Here is a 20,637-nt window from a genome sequence, read left to right on the forward strand (position 1 = left end):
TGCGCTGCTCGGTTAATACGTGACGAGCTACGGGCCCGTCAATCGACGCGTCGTTTTCCTCGATCCGGCATTTAAATATTGCCTTCCCGTTATTTCCTGCCCGCGAGTCGACGGTTCCAGAGTTTTTGTGTACTGAAAAATCCGACCGCGACCGAGGAAAAACGCGGCGAAAGCCCCCGCACGTCGGACATTGAAATCTGCACATTGAAAATAGAGAATGCAAAGAGCCCGACGGTTACTGGAACGTCGCGAACGGAAAGCGAGATGAGCCAAGTTACGTGGGTGCCGGCGATTGTACGCCGCGTGTGTACGTACACGCGTCCGTACTCACGCGATCGACTTTTAATCGAGTGCTATGCGCGGTATTCGTAACGTAAACAAACGGAGAAACGAGCGCGAGAGAGAGAGCAAACGTGGAGGAATTAAGCGGGACGACTCGATCGTTTCCGCAAGGACCACGTGCTTCGCACCTTCTCGTTCTCCTCCATCCATTCGCCGTCGTTGCGAGCTTCCAGAGGGAGGGAATCGCGCACCGAGCGCTTGTACGCTCTCGCACATTTTCGTATCCGACGAGGCTAATCATCGTTTTTTCACCTCTGCGTGATGCGCAGGCGAGTGCAGTAAACTGTACGAATTTCGCCGATAAATTGTGCCAAGAAAATGCCCGATGCGGCTTGCCCGCGGTGTCAAAGAGCCGTGCCAAAAAATCGTGAATTATAGTTTCGGTGATTCGATACCGAATTTCGCGAGTGAGACTCTCTTGTCCGCAAGTGTCATCGATCGACCGGCATTCGTTATTCGCGCTCGTACGCTCTTCGATTTAGCGACTCGACGAGCGGAGAGCCGGTGGCGCGAACGACTTCCATATACACGGTTCGATGCTCTCGGGGTACCGAGGTCGAGATCGGACAGAGAGAGATCCCTGACTGAATTCTTCAACTGGTGTGTGTTTATGTTTCCCCATTCATAAAACATTTGCATAATTGCTTCTCGCCCCCCTCCCTTGCTCTCTCTCTCGATGTGCGACAGCATCGTGCACTATTCTTCAATGAGTCAGAAAACGCGCTAAATTCCGGACCGTCCGATATTTATAGATGAGAATCCTACGCATTAACGAAAATATCGTAATACGATATTCGACGTGGGCGTCGCTCGAGTCAATATCCTTTCGCGAATGGAAAATATATCTGAGACACGGAGAGAATTGTATTTGAAAAATTAGCGTTAGCAACGACGCTGAAGTTTGCAACGTTGGGGTCCAACAAAATGAACGAAAAAAATATTTGTAATTCATCATTTTTTAACTTCACGAATCATTGATGTGGGTTGAAAAATAATGACGCTGAAGTTTGCAACGTTGGGGTCCAACAAAATGAACGAAAAAAATATTTGTAATTCACCATTTTTTAACTTCACGAATCATTGATGTGGGTTGAAAAATAATGACGCTGAAGTTTGCAACGTTGGAGTCCAACGAAATGCTCTAAAAAACCCCTCAAATAATTCCAGTGAATCTCCAATTTTTTTCTCTGCCGAATTTGCAATTCGTAGTTTTTCAACCTGCACCAATGATTCGTGAAATCAAAAATTGGTGAGTTACAAATCTTTTTTTCGTTCATTCCGTTGGAGTCCAAAACGTTGCAAACTTCAGCATCGTGAAAAATAACGAATTGCTAATTCGGCGGGGAACAAAATTCGAGATTTACTGGAATTATTCGAGAGTTTTTTTAGGTCACTTCGTTGGACTCCAACGTTGCAAAGTTCAGTGTCATCACTAGCAACGATTGTGCGGTGATGAGCTGCAAGTCATTATATTATCCCGCACTCACCACACTGGTGCAAATTTGCACTTTGACTTTTAAAAACTTGTTTTTATTTCGTCCATTAAGGAGGGTGGGTCGCGACGATGCAATGTCGCGATGCTGAGCCATGTTGAAAATATTAAGAATTTCAATATTATATAAGGATTTTATAAAATTTGGTAAATGTATTCTTTCAAAATATGTAAGACGATAGAATTTTTTTTAGATTTTTCTACCACATAGCTCTCGAGTAATTGAACATTGAAGTTCACGTGTATAAGCATAGAGTTAACATACATAAAGTTATACATCTCGTGCATGAGAACTAACTTCGATTTAACGCTCAATTATTCGATAACCTGTGGTTAAAAAATTTGAAAAAAATTGTATTTGTATACTTGATGCTAAAGAGAATGTTGTCACCAAATTTGATCAAATTCTGATTATTTTTATTTCGTGATCCACCCTCCTTAATCTACGGAATGGATCTTACAAGGAGACTTTTTGGGGGTAACAATTCCTCAGGTATCGATTACGATGAATAAAAAAATGGGAAACTCAAGTTTTATTGTAGAAAAATGGCCAAATCGAAGAAAGGAATTTGCAGTTCTGGACACTTGAAAGTTTCGTGGGTGCAAATTTGCGCCAGCGTGGTGTCTACAGGTTATTATGGGATAAAATTTGAATTTGATCGTAAATTAAACAACATTTATCGTTCCAAGTAGAAACTTTTACCAGAGTATTTAGTAAATTTTGATTGTCTGCAATATTTACTGTTATAAAACTGAAAATTTACCAAAATCATTGAAACTTCACGGTGCGTCACAGGAATGAATATTTTTCGTTAACTCGTCCCTGCACATCAGACTAAATTTTACAGTGAATTCTCCCCGTGCACTCGCGATTCCCCGAAAAATATTCATGACGCTGAAGTTTCCAACGTTGGAGTCCAACGAAATGATCGAAAAAAATTCTCCAATAATTCCAGTAATTCTCCTATTTTGTTCCCTGCCAAATTTGCGATTCGTTGTTTTTCAAGCTGCACCCAACGATTCGTGAAATAAAAAATTGGTGAACTTCAAACGTTTTTTTCGTTCATTTCGTTGGACTCCAACGTTGGAAACTTCAGCTTCGTAAATATTCTCAGTATTCTCCTACCGAGTTTTCGCCCGTTCCAACGAAGCTTCGAACCCGCTCGGTGTTGAAACAAAACAATAATTTTTTCTCGTCCTACTGACCGGAGCATGAGAATTCATCGTTTTTCGTAGTCGTCCGACAGCCGAGAGCTCGTCGGATCAACGAATAACGATTCTGTGACGATTCTCCACTGGAAATTCATCTTCGTTCCCCCCCGCTGGGCAGCACTTCTGAGGACTCTCGAAACCGTTTTTCAGCACGATAACAGCGAGTAACGCAGCCTTTATGATCGTTCCAACGATCTTTGCGTGCTCTCGAGAAGCTTTAAACCCACGTGGAAATGGTACTCGGTGCAGAGACGGATCAACGGGAAAGTGGAAGCCGGAGGAGTGGCGAAACGGTCGAGCTGTGCAGGTGAAACGTCGCGCGGGAGAGCCGGTGGGAAGATTCGTAAAAGAGCGGAGCGTAAATCATACTGCCGGCGGGAGCTTTGCTCGCGTGTGTATTCGCGGGTAAAACGATGCTGTAGCGGTAGGCGCCACGTGCGTCTTTTCCGAGGCTCGCCGTACGGGAGCGTGCGGCGATAACTCGGCGCGTCAATATCGGAAAGTAGAAAATTCGTATCGAGGCAGTGTGTCGAGCGTGTATCGAGTGTGTTTGTACGCGTACCGCGGGGAGCATCGCATATCGAATTTATGAATGAACGAGCGTAGCTACATGCGGAAAGATAAAAAAAGAAACGGCCGAGAAGGTACGACTCTCGCTGTTGACAGGTCGCTGCTATCGATTACTTTTTCCTCGGAGCTTAACGCCGCAAAAGCGGTGAGAGCGAGCGACGGACTTTCGAGCTCTATTATTTTCGAGGAAATCGATCGATCGGTCGACAAAAAACAACGTGCTTTTCTTAGCTCTCGATTCCAAATATATTTAGCGCCCTCGACGTTATTTATTTCGTTTTATTATTGTTACTTTTTTTGTTTTAAATGAAACAGCGATGCTCGCCAAGCGCGATAATTCACGGGCAAGAAAATCTTTTTGTCAGAGGAAAAATACATTTTTACTCCCTCACGTAGCTCCGGCAATATGAAAACGTAATCTCGAGAAAGAGCGAAAGGAAACGCTACGAGGGGTCGTGAGCGCGCGAAGGGCGAAAAAACGGGAAAAAATCGTCCGAAACAGGAAGAGAAAAAAACAACCCCTCGGTATAGAATTGTTGTCGTAGACGTTTCCATGGCGACCCCCACCCCATCGCTAGTTCCACCGATGCTTGGTCATAAGCGAGCGCTCTCTCCCTCCCTTCGCTCGCCCCTTCCGCCGCCGCACCGTTCAGCGCTGTATTCGCCCTGCAGGCTTACAGTCCGGCCCCTCCCCCCGTCGAGAAAAGTCTTCGTTAGGTTAGGCACTTTTAACGACTCGCTAAAAAAAGGTCTATTCACAACAAAACGTAATAAGCCACGGGGAATAGGACACGTTGGAAAGGAGAAAACAGAGCTTGTGCTGGTGGGTGCAAAATCTCGTCAAAGCACAATTCAATGATAACATTAGGGACACGGTACAACGGACTCGAATTCAACCAATTTTGGCCTCAATTAATTCAGAGGTTACCGACTAATTGTATTTCATCTTCGAACGAACCGAATTCCACTCCTCGTGCAGAGACTAACCATTTATTTGCTCGTGTTACGAAATGTCAGTTTTTCCTCAACTCGAATACTGAAAATTCGTGCTGACTCTCGAAAGAAAAAAATGGCTGCAGGACAATCATATTTTTCGGTCCGTTTCAATTCCGAGTAGAACACGAGCCTAAAATTCGAGCGGATTATCATGATTGCGTGCAATGCGATGTAATTTCGTAAGGTTATGGTGACGTGATTTTGGTCAAGTTCGAGAAACAAAGATTTTCAAAAGGATAGTTTTGAAATTTTCGTTGGTGAAACTTTAGTATAAATATCGTTGTTATTTTTCCGTTCTCGAGTCGTTCGCGGCGGCTCAGAGTTTTTTTTCATTGTTTTTCTCTCTCATTTTCTTTTATACATGTGCCGTAAATCCTTTCTAACCTTTTGGCGCCTCTCTCACGAGCGTGCAGGCTGTCTTACTTTTTCGCTCACCGGCCTGACGCGCCACCAACGAGTAGCCCGCGAACTTCTCCCCCTTTCGAGCCCCGTCCTCGCGCGGCTGTCCCTCCCCCCGGCTCCTCACTCGCCGCGACTTCTCGTCCAACTGCTTTATCACCGTTCGCCTTTCCGCTGCTCCCCCGCGCCCCTTCTGTACCCACCTAGTCCAAGGAAACGCGGGATCGCTTTGAATTCAAACTACCGAACACGAGGTTACCACGCGTCAAATCTGACATTCCGGCACGGCGCTTACGAGCGTGATGTGTGCACCTCTTGTCGCGAAACGATGCAGCATCATACTCGCTCTCTCTCCTGGTCTCTCCCTCAACTTGCCACCGTTGAAAAAACCGCCGACCACTTTTTCCCTTCTCTTTTTCTCACTTTTCTCTCTTTTTTTTTTTTTTTTCAATAGAATTTCGATTATTCCGAGATACGATGAACTTTGAAGTTGGTCGCGATCGAATTTTTTCGTCTTCTCTCGTCCGTCAATGTCAGAATTTTTTCTCAACTCCTGTCAAATGCATTTGAATCGAGTTTAACCGAGATAAAAAAAAAAAAAAAAAAATACACGAAAAAAAATCATTCGGGAAGCAAAAAAATTGCAATACTTTTGTTTTTTTAACAGTTTTTTGAGAAATAATGAAAAAAAAAACACACCCGTGACGTGATTCGTAATGGATCTTTACTTTTACTTTTTTTTTTAACATTTTTAGAAGCGAATTAACACCAAAAATTTCGTAACGAGTGACACATTCGATTTTTCAAAAATATATCTCCGGGGAGTATAGTCGAGGGAGAGTGAACATTGTACGTAACACAGCTGAGAGAGCCCGAGGCAAGAGACTTGACGTTTTCCGCCAGCTTGCGAGAAGAGCGGACTCGGAGCCTTGAAACGTCAGGGAACGTATCAACCGAAGAATTCACTTTTCTCTTTTCCCTCGAAAGAAAAAGAGGATGACGATCGTGGAGAAAGGGGAAAGCGAAAGAGTGACAAAAATATGTCAAAATAATATGGAACGATGTGCACTGGTTTCGAAGATAAAAAATTACACTATTACTTTACTGTCTTTCTCCCTCTCTCTTTTCCGACCCACACACACGCACGCACGCACGCACACAGTCAGACACATACGCACACACATTAGAATATACACGAAATTCTGAATTTTATCGGTCATATGTTAATTTATAAAAATGCCTAGAAAAAATCTTACACCACGAAACATTCCGACAAGAAAAAACGCAGCGATTCTCAGCGTGAGTAGACTTTACACCACTGTATCTCTCAAAACCGGAACGAAAATATATTTGAACGATACGAAAAATTCGTAGTAGATTACATTGGAGGTTTTTCCTGCGGGGAGCGGAGTGATTGGAGAAAAATGCACTCCGTTTTGAGGATCCGACAGAACGGTACCGGAAAAACTGACGAAAAATAGACTTGACGCTCTGCGAGACAAATAATGTTTCGTTCGATCAAGCATCGAGGAGAAAAATGAACAACAATCTAATTTCTCGATAAAATAAAAAAATACCGTTGATAGAGAGGTTGGAGTTGGATATTTTCGATAAAATCACACTTGGAAACTCACCTGACCAACGTCGCACCACATTATTATTTAGCTGGCACTGATGACAGCATTTTGTATCGTTGGTGAACCATACACGGTGCACGATGGGTTGATCGGCTCCGGTTTTAAAATTCTTTCGTTTTTCCTCCAATACTTTTCACTCAAAAAAAAAAAAGATCCTTTCGAGTTTATCCACCTCAGGATAGAACGATAACTGGATAATCGCAAAGCATAAAGACAGTCTCTTTGACACTTTTGTTTAAAAATAAAACTCGTTGTCTTTGGCTCGTTGGCCCTTGATTTCGTTCACACTAGTTGGGTCCTCGTGCGATGTCCAACTGTACAGATATATTTATATCTATATATGTATATATATATATATTTACTCATATATAACTTTTGTTTTTTTTTTTTTTTTTTCACTTAACGATATCACGATGTTCGGAATTGTGAGCCCACTGCTCGTTTACGGTGATATATCTCCTTTTTACATACGAGAGATAAAAAATAAATTAAAAAAACACAGCGCGGATGCACGATCACTCCAAAATATTTAGTAGCAACTCTCACCAACGACCCTACAAACTGGCTGGCCATGCAAAGCATTACTGAGTTGTACACTGACAACAGACAGTCCTCGGGGCGCGAGAGAGCCGTTCCGTGCTTACCCCTCCTTCTGCCCGAACTCAACGACAAGCTTCGGGAGTTTCCGTCGCCGCTCGGCCCACACCTGCACTCTCCACGGGCACGATACGCCACACACAGAACGCGTTGTCCCAGTAACGTATCCACAACTACCCGGCCCCCTGGCCCCATTTAACTCGCTTAATGCTGGCGCGAGGCCGGCTCTCCTTATGGCGCGCTATCTCAACCAAGATTCGAGAATTTCGAGCTGTTGAAAAGTTTTCTTGAGGCTCGCTCACGGCGGGTTGGAAACGAGCGGCAAACCGCTCAAGAAGAGCAAAACCCGCGAGAATCCGACGCGCGTGTGTGTGTGTGTGTGTGTTGCGCGTGCGGTTATATGGGCTGCTTTATACAGTGAAAGGAGAGACGAGGCCAGGGCCGTTGACGCTTGCGATCAGTGCCACCATCGGAATATTTCGTTGTAGTAAACGTATATTTATATATCTTTTTTAAACCTCTGATAATATGCCTTTTATACTTTTCGAATGGCGAGAGCAACACCAAATTTACTGATACAGTTTTCTTGAATTATCTTAAAAACATGACTCTGTAGTCTATAGAAACCAACAACGTTACTCGCATTTGACTTTACACCAACACTATCGTTGATAATTACAATCGGAAAGTTTGTTCTATGTTTTTTTTTCTTTTTCTTTTTTTTTTAATCCGAAATTGAAGAACATTTCAATCATCGATCAGATTTATGAAAAATTCTGACGTCACGGGAACGATAAAAAAACATTTACCAACTTTTTTCCTTCGAAATTCAGCCTTTCTGACAGTGATGTTCCCAAATATTGAATCCACAACCCATTTCAATTATGACACCATGGGAATTTCGAAATCCAGAAGTAAATTTCGAATGAATATCAATCACAAAAGAAGAATTCGTAACTGGTGCAACAAAAGCAACTCACGAGTTGACGCGGAGCTTATCAGTGAAGATTCATTTTGGCATGCACTCTTCGGAAAATAAGATTTGTAACTCAATCGCTGATTTTGCATTCCGAAAATCGATTCGTTTATTATGACAAATATTGCGTTATCATCGGCTTCTTTTGATTCGATTCTATTAAAAAGTTTTTTGGGCACGTTTATGATTGTTTACGTCTGCAGCGCGATTGATTGGCAAGGAAAAACTGCGCGACTCGTCAGGCCATTCTCGATGAACCGGTAATAAAGTGTTTTAAAAATGTTGATCTGATAATAAACCGCAGTAACTTCGGTTAACCCCAATAAAATCGATCTTCAGAGTAAGAAGCGTGAATCAGCGACTCTGGGCTTTGCATCCGGTGTCAATTTCTCTTGCATCCAAAATCCTCGAAAATTTTCAGGTATATGAAAAATGGTGGTCAGAAGATATCGGACGTAATTGGATTAGGGTGCGATTGACGAGTTTTCATTGTGAATGAATTTGACCAATTTAACAAAACGAGCTCAATTACAGCGGAACGGGTAACAAAAACTGCCAATTCTCCGAGTGGCTCAATTTTCCAGGTATACTCGCGCGCGCGCGCCCCGAGGTGGTTTACCGAGAAAAAGACGGCACAGTAGTCCGGAACGCGAGCATCGCTCCTGTCGACCAAAACATTCGGTTTGATCCGGCCACCAAAATATTATTGGGATCAGCATGACAATAAGTAGCTTGCGGGTTGTGAAACACGTTGGTGGCTTGAGCAGAAACACTCCGTATAGTCAAAAAAATCGTGTCGATGCAATCAAATTATTTGAACAAATCAGAATAGACATGTTAAAAAATATATAAAAATGCACGTTTATGATAGATTTCGTAAAAAGTAAACGAGAAACGTCAATATTTATTGATAAAAATGCAATGTAAATTTTATAATTCAGTTTTAAAAATCGTCCTTTTTCATCTGCTTTTTTCGAATGTTTAAAACGCCATCCGCCATATCGGATTCCAGCGTGGTGTCACACTCCGATAGTAAACAATCCAGATTCTTATCGTGCGCTCTGTGTTATTTTGAAATTTTACAAGTTATTATGTACGTTTGTGGACTTTTATCATGAATTTTATTAAAATTTTTTTGGCATTTTTACACGTGTATTATCGCATTCAGGCACGAGACACCAATGATATACTATTATAACTCATTATATTCACAAATCTTGTTACTTGGTCTTTCGCAATCGTATTGTTTACTAACGGCTAAAGAAAGAACATGGCGGCTAGCGTTTCCGCGGGAAAATTGAAAATTATAAATAAAAAATAGTTTTTAAGACACTTTTCGGTCTTATAAAATTTGAATAAAAATTCCACTGGTTTATCACGCGATCTCAGGATTATTTTGAAACAGTTTTCGAAAAAAGGTGTAATACCCTATTGAAAAAAAAAAAAGAAAAAGAAAACATTACAAAAATTCCAAAAAAGAGTGTGTGCGCCTTTTTCCCTGTCACTCAGATTAGTTTACAAAAATTTCTCGTACCTGATCAACCCGAATAATTTGACAGCTACCGAAAGTGTTGAATCAAGTGCGTCGCACAAACAAATTTTAGTCACGACTCGTAGAATGCGTCATTTACTGAAATGAGCTTAAACGGCGATCTCGAGACCGATACATTGGCGAGGGAAGTTTGAGGGAATTGATACCGTGACGAAACGGTCGTGTCAGTGACCAAGTCTCGCACGGAAATTCATCTTTCGTGTTCCACTTTACTTCCGGACTGAAAGTGTACAAATATAGAGATAAACAGAATTTAGCATGAATTCCTGCTGTGATTACGGTTTCAACGACATAACCGTTACCGGAATCGTCTTGTAGGAGAGCAAGGAGTCGAATGACCCCGTAGATCATACCACCGGAGGGTCGTAAAATCTTAATGACGTATACGCGGTGTGAATTGTCCGACGCCTCCGCCAAATGCTTTCCTGTCTCGGAAGACTTTGCGAATAGACGTGCACGAGGGAAGAGCTCTCCTCACTTTTCTCTATAAATATATACATTCGCAGTGGAGCATACGCGGACGAATGTCTTCTGACAATTACAGTGAAACGCGCCTCGCTCGTCCTTCCAAGGTCTCCTGTACCGAGAAGCCTCTTCGCTCTTGTTTTTTATCTATTTATTTTTTCCTTTTATTTTTCGAATCCTCGTTGACCTAGCGTCGTGCGGCATCGATGCTGAGTCGAGAGGCGATCGCACACGTCAATTTCCGGACTTTTCGCTCCGGTACTTAGTGTCGATAGAAACAAACACGACGAGCCAGCGTTCTTTCATTAATGCGAGCGGTAAAAGAGCTTCTGCGACTCCCGTGCGAACCTCTCCGGAGCGTAAACACGCTTGTTTACGTTATCGAAGAAGATTTTTTTTCCATCAATCGCTGAATTTCTTTTCTATACAGAATCTACCAAAAAATTGACTTTGAAGTTTTTCCCCTGACTACTTTCATTCTCCCTGCTTCGGAAATTCGCATTACGATTGGCAGCAACTTCGACTGGATTTACTTCTCGCACGGGATTGCCCCACATAGAGCTGAAATCAAGAAAATATTCATCGAGATTTTGAAGAAAAACCGCTCGAAGGATAACACACAGTTTTGCAGAAATCCATAGCGCTGAACTGGATTTGGGAATCAGCAAAAGTAGTATTCTTTGGTGAATCGAGTTTCTTCCGGGAACAGCATAACTCATCGGCAACGCTTTCGGCGCTGATTTTTGTTGCCAGAATATCGAATGCTCGAGAAGCAACGTCACTCGTGACGAGTTTCGTCGTTGCTTCGCTACCGTTGTGACGTTCATACACAAACGTAAACAAAACTTAAAATATTATGTGAAATTGTAGTTTCGCGGTCAACATCGGTGTTCTTTTTATTCGAACGAAAAATATAACTACGATTAGCAGGGAAAAATGGAATTGGCTCACGATCGATGACGCATTAAAGTTTGATTATTCAAAATTCGAATATGTATTTACAACTTCTTTCGAGACTCGTTCGATAATTTATTAATGTCGAACGAATCGTCATTAATGTTCCACGAAGATAAGTCAATTAGCAAAAAACAGTGAACTTGGAAGGGAATTAGCTTGGGAGCATGAAATCACCAACTATTTCGGTCCACGGGGTACAAATGGAACTAATTTTAAGCGGTCGAAAATCAGATTCCCATATCAAATAACGTACGAGGCCAGTTATAAGCAGGATCGAGCGCAAGCTCGTTCATGGTTTCACAAGATTCGACCGTAACTTTCATGCTTCGCGGTCTGACGTACACGCCCTCGCACATCTCTCCTGGCACTCGATCAAGTGACCATTCAATTAATGCAGGCTCGGATCATCGTTTGGACGGCGTGGCTTCACGAAAGTTGCTCAAACTCATTACGGGTTAAACTGCACGCGAATGCAAACAACTCGGGAACTTGCACGTGCGTTTGGAGACGTTCGGAAAAAATTGATATTATTTGTTCACTTAGTCCAATAAATATTCTATCGCATCTCGGTCTTTTGGATCAACGAATGAATTTTGTTTTTGCTTCCTCATAGAGGAAGCTGTGTAATGATGGAACATTTTTATTCCAGATTTCAATGTCAATGTGCTCAAAATGGCCCAAAACATCGAAAAATCGAAAAAAGCTTATAACTCGAAAACGGTTTGAGATACAGGGCTACCATTTTGCACAGATGTTAATCTATACAAGCTCTTCATTCACTGATAATTTTGTCAGAATTTGTAAAAAATTACGAATTCTACGACGTTTTGAAATTTTCATAAAAAGGGTGTCGACGCTCTAACTTTCGAAAATTTTAAGATTTGTTAATAATTTTTTTTTTATAAATAGGCTATCATAATAGGAAGGTTGCTATTGAATTTGGGGAATATCGGTTGAGCGGTTTAAATTTTATGATTTTTTTAATTTTACGAAAATATGTGTTTTTCAAAAAATCGTCTAACCGCTTGAATTTTTGGAAATTTTGTAAGATATTGTGTACAAGTCTGTACTTTATACTTTCCAGCAAAGTTGTCGGAATTATTTGATTTCAATGTAAATAGAAAAACGATGAAAATTGAAAGTTGCAAACTGTTTTTTCCGATGGCTCGTCATTTAGTTTTTTTTTATGAATTTAAAAAAAGAGATAAATTAAAGTTCGTAGAAGAAGGTAGAGAACATACATTATTTCTTTGTATACGAAAAAAAATGCTGCAAATAAAAATTTGCAAATTGCTTCCTCAAGATGGTCAAGATGCACGATGCTGACAAAGCTTCCTCTATGAGGAAGTCAAAATGAAAAATATATAGCACCTCATAGAGTAAGCTTTGAGCATCGTGCATCTTGACCATTTTGGGGAAGCAATTTGCAAATTTTTTTTGATATTTCATTGCGATAAGAAATTTTTTCAACCGCACCGAGTCTCTTTCGACTAGAAACTTCTTTCAGAAATTGAAAATTATTTCTTTCCCCATTCGAGAAAAATTATTTTGTCGCTTATATCGAACGAGATATTTTATTTTGGATAAATAAAGTTCGTTAATTTACCGAATTGCGCATGGAGCGTAGCAGTACAGATCGTTTATATTTGAGTCAGTCTATTTGATTGGTAAATGAACGAAACGAGCTATTTGTAGGCAACGCGTGATTCGTTATTCATTAACGAGTTACAAAATATTAGTAAAAAGCAGAGAATAAGAGAGGGAAACAATTGATTGGGAAAACGAACACGCGATGGCGCGTCGACGAAGGCAAGAGCGCGAGAGGGGCGCCAAAAATGGCGGACGAGGGAGCACTAGAAGTTATTTGGGTTTCGATGGACCGGATGCTAGATTCGTATTGCACACAGTTCCCAACTGAAATTCATTTCGGCAGAAAATTGAAGAGCACATCACATTCACAAAAAACCACTGTTCCAATTTTTCTACTCTTTGTTTTTCCTCCGCTTTAGCATAAACTGAATTTTTTTAGGTTAAGCATCAAAGAATTGGAATAAGAGAAAAGATCCGTTGCACTGACTGACGTATTTTCCAAACAGTTATTCGGAATAGGTAAAAAATAAATAAATTTGGTAAACTCGAGCGCTACGTGTATATCGTCTACTCTTGCGAGGTTATCAGGCATTCTCGTGCTGAGGGTCGATGAAAAATTGAGAAGAGCACAACTTCTCCTCGAGTCTGCACCGACGCCAAATGTTCTTGAAGCTATTTTCCCGGTCGCGAGAAGCGAAAACTTAACCCTCCTGCGAGCACGCACACACGAATCCCCGAATAATATACAGAGGCAAGGCGCGCGCGGGCTTCGGAGCCGATAGACACGGCATATATCGATTTGTTCTCTCCATCGATCCGCGCACGTGGCCGCGCTGATACGTAAACGCATATCGACCCCTGCCAGCAGTCGATGCGAGAAAAGAGCGGGAGAATGTCTACCAGCTACGGCCAACGAGTCAGACTCGATTTCAAACCAAAAAAGACATTTTAATTTTTATCTTTTTCCGGAAAATACGACCCGGTGTTGGCTTTTTAAAAGGCAATTGAAATGAACATACGTTTTTTTATTTTTAGGTGTATGCCGATATGTAAATAGTAAAATTAATAAAACATTTGTCGAAAGAATTTGTTGAATGAGTAATGAAAATAATACGGGATGAGAGACGCGATATTTTCTCGTTGTTTGAACTTTATTCGAAATTCACCACTTCAATCTGCACCGAAGTCTGTCCCTGTGCGATTTTTTTGTTCCAGGAATAATAAACGTAAAATGTTTCTTCTTAAAAACCATTTCGTAATATACAGTAACGGAAAAAAATTCTCTTCTCCATCCATTTCTACTTCCTGGTTGAAATGTTTTTCTTCCAGTGAAGAGAAATTGTTTTTTTTTTTATTCTTCTTCGCTCGTAAGCCTGGGCCCTGCTACTCAAGAGCACAGCGAGCCCCGTTCGAGACTCGCACAGGCCCCTATAGGTAGATTCGTGCGACACAAGCCTTGCACGCTCCTAGGCCTGCAAAACACGCCACTGGCTCACCCAACGCAGCTATACCGTGTGCGCTTGTGTGGGCTGCATACGGCGAGCAGCCAAAGAGTCGTGCCGATAGCTCGTTTGAGCGTGGCTGCCTCGCTCAAGCGTCAACGACAGCAGCGCGCGAGGCAAGCACGAAGGCAACCGAGAAGCAGACACAACGCTCGTTCTGCGTCGACTCGGCTCGAGTCTCTCTCCGAACGAGCCAGGCTTTTACCCGACGCCACTCTACAAGCCGTGCAGCCAAAGAAAATTCATCCGAAAGATTTTTATTGCCTGGGACCTCTCGGGGTGCCCCGACCAGAATCGCACACGAGTTTTCACGTTTACGCTGTATATCGGGAAGACACTGCGAGCGCTACAATCTTATCTTACTGAGGCAAACTTGCGAGAGAGCGCGCTTTGAAAAAGACAATTCAACATTTTTTTCTTCGCACGTTTATTTCCTTCTCGAATATCTACGAGAGCTTGCTTCACATATTGAAAAATAAAATCTTCGTACGGACTGCAGCAAGTTCCATGCTGTTGATATTTTCCTCGGTAAATTGTTCAAAACATCGACGACGTTAATTAATCAATCGGCGGTTTGACTATTATATATTTTGAAATATTTTCGAAACTTCGCTCGTCGCAATGGAGCAGCCCGACGCAGCCCTCAGTTTTTTAAATTACTCGAATTCCTTCTCGTCCGTCTTACCAAAGTCTTTCTCTCTCTCTCTTTTTTTTTTTTTTTTTTTTCATCACTTTTACCAGAAATATTTAACGAGCGGGGTTGCTTTTTCCTTTTCATAGATCCATTCTAAGGAATATTAAGAATAAAGTTATTTTATGAATCCGGCTTCGAGCCGCGTTCGAATTGTCAGAGGCCTTCTGGAAAGACAGTTCGTGCAAGGCTTGCTCTCTGTGTTTACGCAGGTAGAAAGACGCCCTGGAGACAGCGTTCGGTAGCGCAGTATATATAACCTCAATGCTGCGGGAATTGTACGGTAAGCGGGATTCGTCGTTCCGATGAGGCGGATATCGTGTAGGTGAACGGTGTTTTCGAAGCGTCAGCCGGTCAGGTAGAGACCCCGTCAGGTCAAACGTAACCATGAAATATACAACGAGAGTTTCCGAGCGAGGCAAAATAAATATCTTACGAATAAAAAATGAAATGCCGAATTCTTTGAACGCTTAACTCGTATCAGGAAACGCAGCTCCGTTTTTCGTTGTTTTCGTGCATTCGAATATCGTTCGACTCGAAAATGGCAATGGGGCATTATCACGGGTCCTCGAATCTTGATACGATGTCGAAACAAAAGGAAAATAAATTTCTACATATACGAAGATAATTCATCATCGTATTGTAATATAAATTGAACTTTCGTTTGAAATTTATGACACGGGCACGACGTTTCTCCATGAATGAGAAAGGAACGATCGATTTTACAATTTTTATTCATTTAAAGACAGAAAAACTTTTGATTCGATTCCAACAATGCCCTGTTCGCCGATGTTTTGTCGTCGTCATTCCATTTCCAGTTGGCTGTTTAAAAATTTCGGTCTTCCCTGCTCCCTTGGAACGTCGCTCCAAGCAATTATTTTTTCCTTAAAGAAACACAGGCAAGTATCTCAGAGAGAATGAGCGCCGTAAAATATAAAAAGCTTTTGAACAAACGACGCATATACAAAGTGACACACGAGCGACAAAGAGCCGAGTGAGGCCGTCGTTGCGCAGGAGAGATACGATTCCGTAGTGCCTAAGAACGACCAACACTGCGCCATTGCCCGACCGACTCTCTCACGCCTCTGACTCTTCGCCCGCGACGTATATCGGACGATGACGACGACGATGAATTCGTGGCTCGTCGAGTGTGGAACGTATATACAGTGCGATGCCTTATGAAAATTCATTCAAAATACTTTTCTAAATATCGATTTACACTAATTCTTCGTAATTACAATTTTTATTGTACGAGAATATGGAAACTGCGAAATGTTTCGAACAAAAAAATTGGGAAAAGTCCATTTTTTTAAATTGCTCTCTGAAAAAATCAATAATAATTTTGAAAATATTTGAAAAATTGGTTGATTCAGTCAGATATGGTTTTCAAATATTCGTAATAATTTTTCTAATTATTAAAACAGCGAAGGAATTATTTTAGAAAATGCTCTCGTCGTAACCAAGCTGAACAATAATTTCTAAAAACATTTTAATCATAAAGCGAATAATGATGGGAACATTTTTTTATTTTAACATTTCCGCTTGACGAATCATTCGATAAGGACGAAACAGCCATTTTTCGGAGGCCGAATTTTTCAGCTCCAAACTGACTTTTACTGGCACTCAGTTTTCAATTTGTGACGACGAGCCTAAGTAAATTTCTGTCAGCTGAATTATTCGTCATACTATTCGAGGGTTTGGTTCATTCTGTCGAATATTTTCCTGTAAAAACGGTCGCTCATCGATGTCAATAATATTCGTCAATGTAGAGGAATGAAAATGGATATTTCTGTAAGAGATTTTATTAATGAGTTAATCATTGCATTGGCTCCTTTGGGAGTGTGGTATCGATGCGTAGACTTTTATAGTACGAATATTTCGGATGAATACATACAAAAATTTGCTACGTTTTTTGTAGCAGCGCTGTTTATCACCGTTCTATTTAATTTCACCAAAGTGTATAGTAATTTTGATGCCGGAAGCAGTTCTCTCAAGTTTTACTATGTACGACAGGCAAAATTTAGGTCTGTGACAATCTCACATCGAACGATGCATCGATATCCGAATGTCACTCGTGTCTTTGCTGGTGAAATGTCGAAAATGTTTGTATCGTTGAGTCGCGCCGTCCGAAAATAAGTAAATTTTCTTTTCGACAAAGTTTTACTTGACAAAGTCCGCTTATGTACGCAGCGATTGCTTGAAATTTTATTATGAGCGACTCGTTAATTTTCGCATGTTTATACTCGTGACGCCTCGTATAATTGGTGGGCGCATGAATTTTGCTATGCTATTGAGCAAAATTCAGTCTCGTAAAAAGGAAAATACGAAACTATGCAATTTTTCGTATAGCACAGAGAAACGGTTGCAATGTTATCTCCTAAATTTTCGTCAAACCATTTCATTATTTACTATGTTTTTAATAAAAATTCGCTCGGTGTTCATTATTGATATTGTACAGCGCGTTATTTACTATGGACTGTGATAATGGTTCCCCAAACTTTTGCATTATTTAACACACTCTGTAGCGATTATTATTATAATATCGATATGGTCCGACGTTACTATAAAAATATAGTCATTTTCGCTGTAAAGGTCTCTCCGTGTATACACCGCGTATATTTGTCAAAACCGCAATCGATGGCGCATGTATTTACGTAAGACTTTGATGTGAACCCCGATTCCGAGTGGAATTATTTATTTCTGGTGATCGACCAGCGGATTAAATGAATTGAATAATATTTTTAGAATAGTTTGAAAGTGTACCTCGTCAATTATGCTCAAGTTCGAAATTATTCGTTGCTTTTGGTTTTATCTTGCATTAAAAATTTCTCAACTTGCCAATTATTTCGTTTTCTTTTTTTTAGAACTCTACAAAACGAGTGTTTTTTTTTTTAAATTTTTTTTTATAAATTTACCAAAAAAGATAGAAAAACGAAAATAAATTTTCAATTTTTTTGTAGAATCGATTCTTGAATAAATTACAGTACTTTTAAATTCAGAAAACGCGTCGTTTCATTTCGAGACTCTTCACGACAGTGGATATCGATCGGTTTTCGCTGTCAAGACTGAGAAAACTTGAAATTTCGAAAAAGAAACTTGCGGCGAATGGTTGGCTTCGTCCGAACTTGAATTTCGTTGAACTAATAAAAAGTGAAATTTTCACTTGCGATTTCGTCGTTGCCTGATTGAGGAGCCTCGAAATTTCCTTGACGGTGAATTTAATTAATGGCTTGTAATTTAGTTACAATTTCAAATTAATTTAAAGTGGTTATATCTTTAATTAGGATGTAAAAATCGATCCAATTTAGACGCCCATAAAATACGATCCTTCGGGCATGATCTACCTTAATCGGAAATGGATCAAGAAAAAAGTATTAATAAAAAGACAGAAGGCTGTGACAGGAATGGGCCAAGCCAAGAAGAAAGAAAATGTCGAAATAAGCAAATGCGGGGTTGTACGAGTGCTCGCGTTACCAATTTCGTTTAATCTTCATCATCGCAATATATCTTTATTACTAGTAAGACAATCGTATCGAATTTTTTCCCAAACTTTCATTACATACTTCATTGTTGTTGTGTACGTTTTTCAAAAACTTCGTAAGATAAACGATGAAAAAGATGAAAAGATTACATTTAAACTCTGTGTAAATTTCAAGACTTTCTTAATAAAATCTTTTCTTAAGAAATATGTCAGCCCGTTTTTGCCATCGCCCTGCGTGGCCTTTATTAATCGGTCAAACTGTGTCAAAGAATAACGATTTTGAAAATTCCAAGTAAATTAAAGTGACTGATTTTAGAGGTAATTGAAACGCAGGAACAAAAATTGGCCCCAAGGTGCACGAAAAATTGCCAACATTTTGTCAAAAACTGCTCCTCGCATATATTTCTCGCACTTCACTTTTTTAGGCAGATATGAGGGTTAAAGATATCGAAAGAACTTTGCTCCGCGAAGTTTATAAGTTGCGGCGAACCTTGAGAGGTGCTTCAATACTCCAAAATGTCTTTTTACCTTTTTCTGCGAGCATATCATTGATATAAAAAATATGACTTTCAAGACACTTTCACATTCCGTAGGGTTTTTGATCAATCTCGTTGCCCCACCAAAGCTCATTCGATCATCGATCCCAACAATTACAGTTGAGTCAATTCAATCGCGGTTCGTTTCAAAGCTAACTCAGTTTTTCGTATACAAAATCATTAAGGAATTTCGGTACGGCGATACAATGTTGCCATGCTAAACCATGCTAAAAACATAAAAAATTTCAAAAAGTTTAGAATTTTATAAAATTTGGTGAACATATTCTTTAGTGCCAAATTTGACAATACAAATTTTTTAAGATTTTTCTTCTACACAGTTATCGAGTAATTGATCACTAAAGTTTACGTGTATAAGCATAGCGTTTCCATATATATAGGTATACATTCCGGGCATAAGAAATCTGCTTTAATGCGTAATTACTCGATAACTAAGTAGAAGAAAATTTTGAAAAAATTTGTGTTTTTGCACTCGATGTTGAAGAACATTATCACCAAATTTGATCAATTTCTTAATATTTTGACTTCTGTGCCGAAACTCCTTAAACTCCAATGATTAAATTAATCGACGCGAAAGTTTTCATTACAGTTTTTCTTGGGTCCGCGCGCAGTAACATTACCGTGGCCGAATATGACGAAAAATGTGACGTTTGCCATTAACCACGATAGAATCGTAGGCTGATAACTCTACAGATATACGAGACTTGGTTTGTTATCACATCTTTTGCAAAGTTCTTACAAGATAAGAATCTAGAACCATAAACGCCGCTGGCAGTGTACTCGATTCGAAATAACGACCTGTTATGCCGATCTACGATGTTCCAATACCAATAAGAAGCTCGATAGAGATCCGTTTGTATATCCGGGCACATTTTTATCGCTGATAAGACGACTCGCTTGTCGGAAAGAATTCAGTGTTGTGTCTGTGACGTTTAGACGAGAAGTGACTGGAATTCTGAGCTATGAGATTCTCAACACAAAGTTTCTTGACTCGAGATATTATGTAATACGAGAAACAAAATAATGAATTTCAGCTCGGGGGAAAGCCGAGAAAGCGGATTTTCAGAAAGTCTCTCTCATCGCCTAAGAATATTTCTTTCCAATTTTTGGTCTCCGAGTTAATAAGCGAGCTGCGAATGACACCTGAAACGTTTGAGGGCGCGATATTTGTTTTTTTTCCAAAAACCGGTGAAAAAAATGACCGCCATTTTGTAATTTTCGAGAAAACCAAAAGACTCATGGGCCGTAGCCAATCATATATTGAATCTAAAACCATTTTTCTTCTCCGATCATCCATTCCAGAGATTTTAGCAACTGCGCGCACACCCATCTTTTTTGGAGCTTTCTTCTCCCCCATTATTCCGTACGAAAACTCCGGTGAAACAAATATAAAAAAACATTTTTTGTGTATTTTAAAAGTATATTTTTTCCGACCCAACACTTTTAATATTCGTGCTTTATTTTGCCCGTCCAATTAGGGTAGCCCCTTAAATCCTAATGAAATTGGAATCGACCTATACAAGTGTAAAGTTCCACGATTGAGATCACTTTCTTCTTCCTCCAACAGCGTCCAACATCCTCGGGAACTGCGAATTCGTTTATTACACGATGCGTCCCTTATTTC

The 20,637-nt window shown here is 40.4% G+C and overlaps 1 protein-coding gene across 1 annotated transcript in view; it reads right to left on the minus strand.

The window, feature by feature from the left end:
- LOC122409003 (DNA N6-methyl adenine demethylase-like) overlaps nt 1-7,244 on the minus strand; it is a 42,053-nt gene extending 34,809 nt beyond the window's left edge. Inside the window, exon 1 of the mRNA XM_043416174.1 lies at nt 6,646-7,244. Within this exon, the coding sequence (XP_043272109.1) occupies nt 6,646-6,666 (21 nt within the window). The 5' untranslated portion in view covers nt 6,667-7,244. The remainder of the gene's footprint in view (nt 1-6,645) is intronic.
- Nucleotides 7,245-20,637: the final 13,393 nt, after the last annotated feature.

This window comes from Venturia canescens, chromosome 4 (assembly GCF_019457755.1).
Source record: "Venturia canescens isolate UGA chromosome 4, ASM1945775v1, whole genome shotgun sequence".
In the NCBI taxonomy this organism is placed as follows: Eukaryota; Metazoa; Arthropoda; class Insecta; order Hymenoptera; family Ichneumonidae; genus Venturia; species Venturia canescens.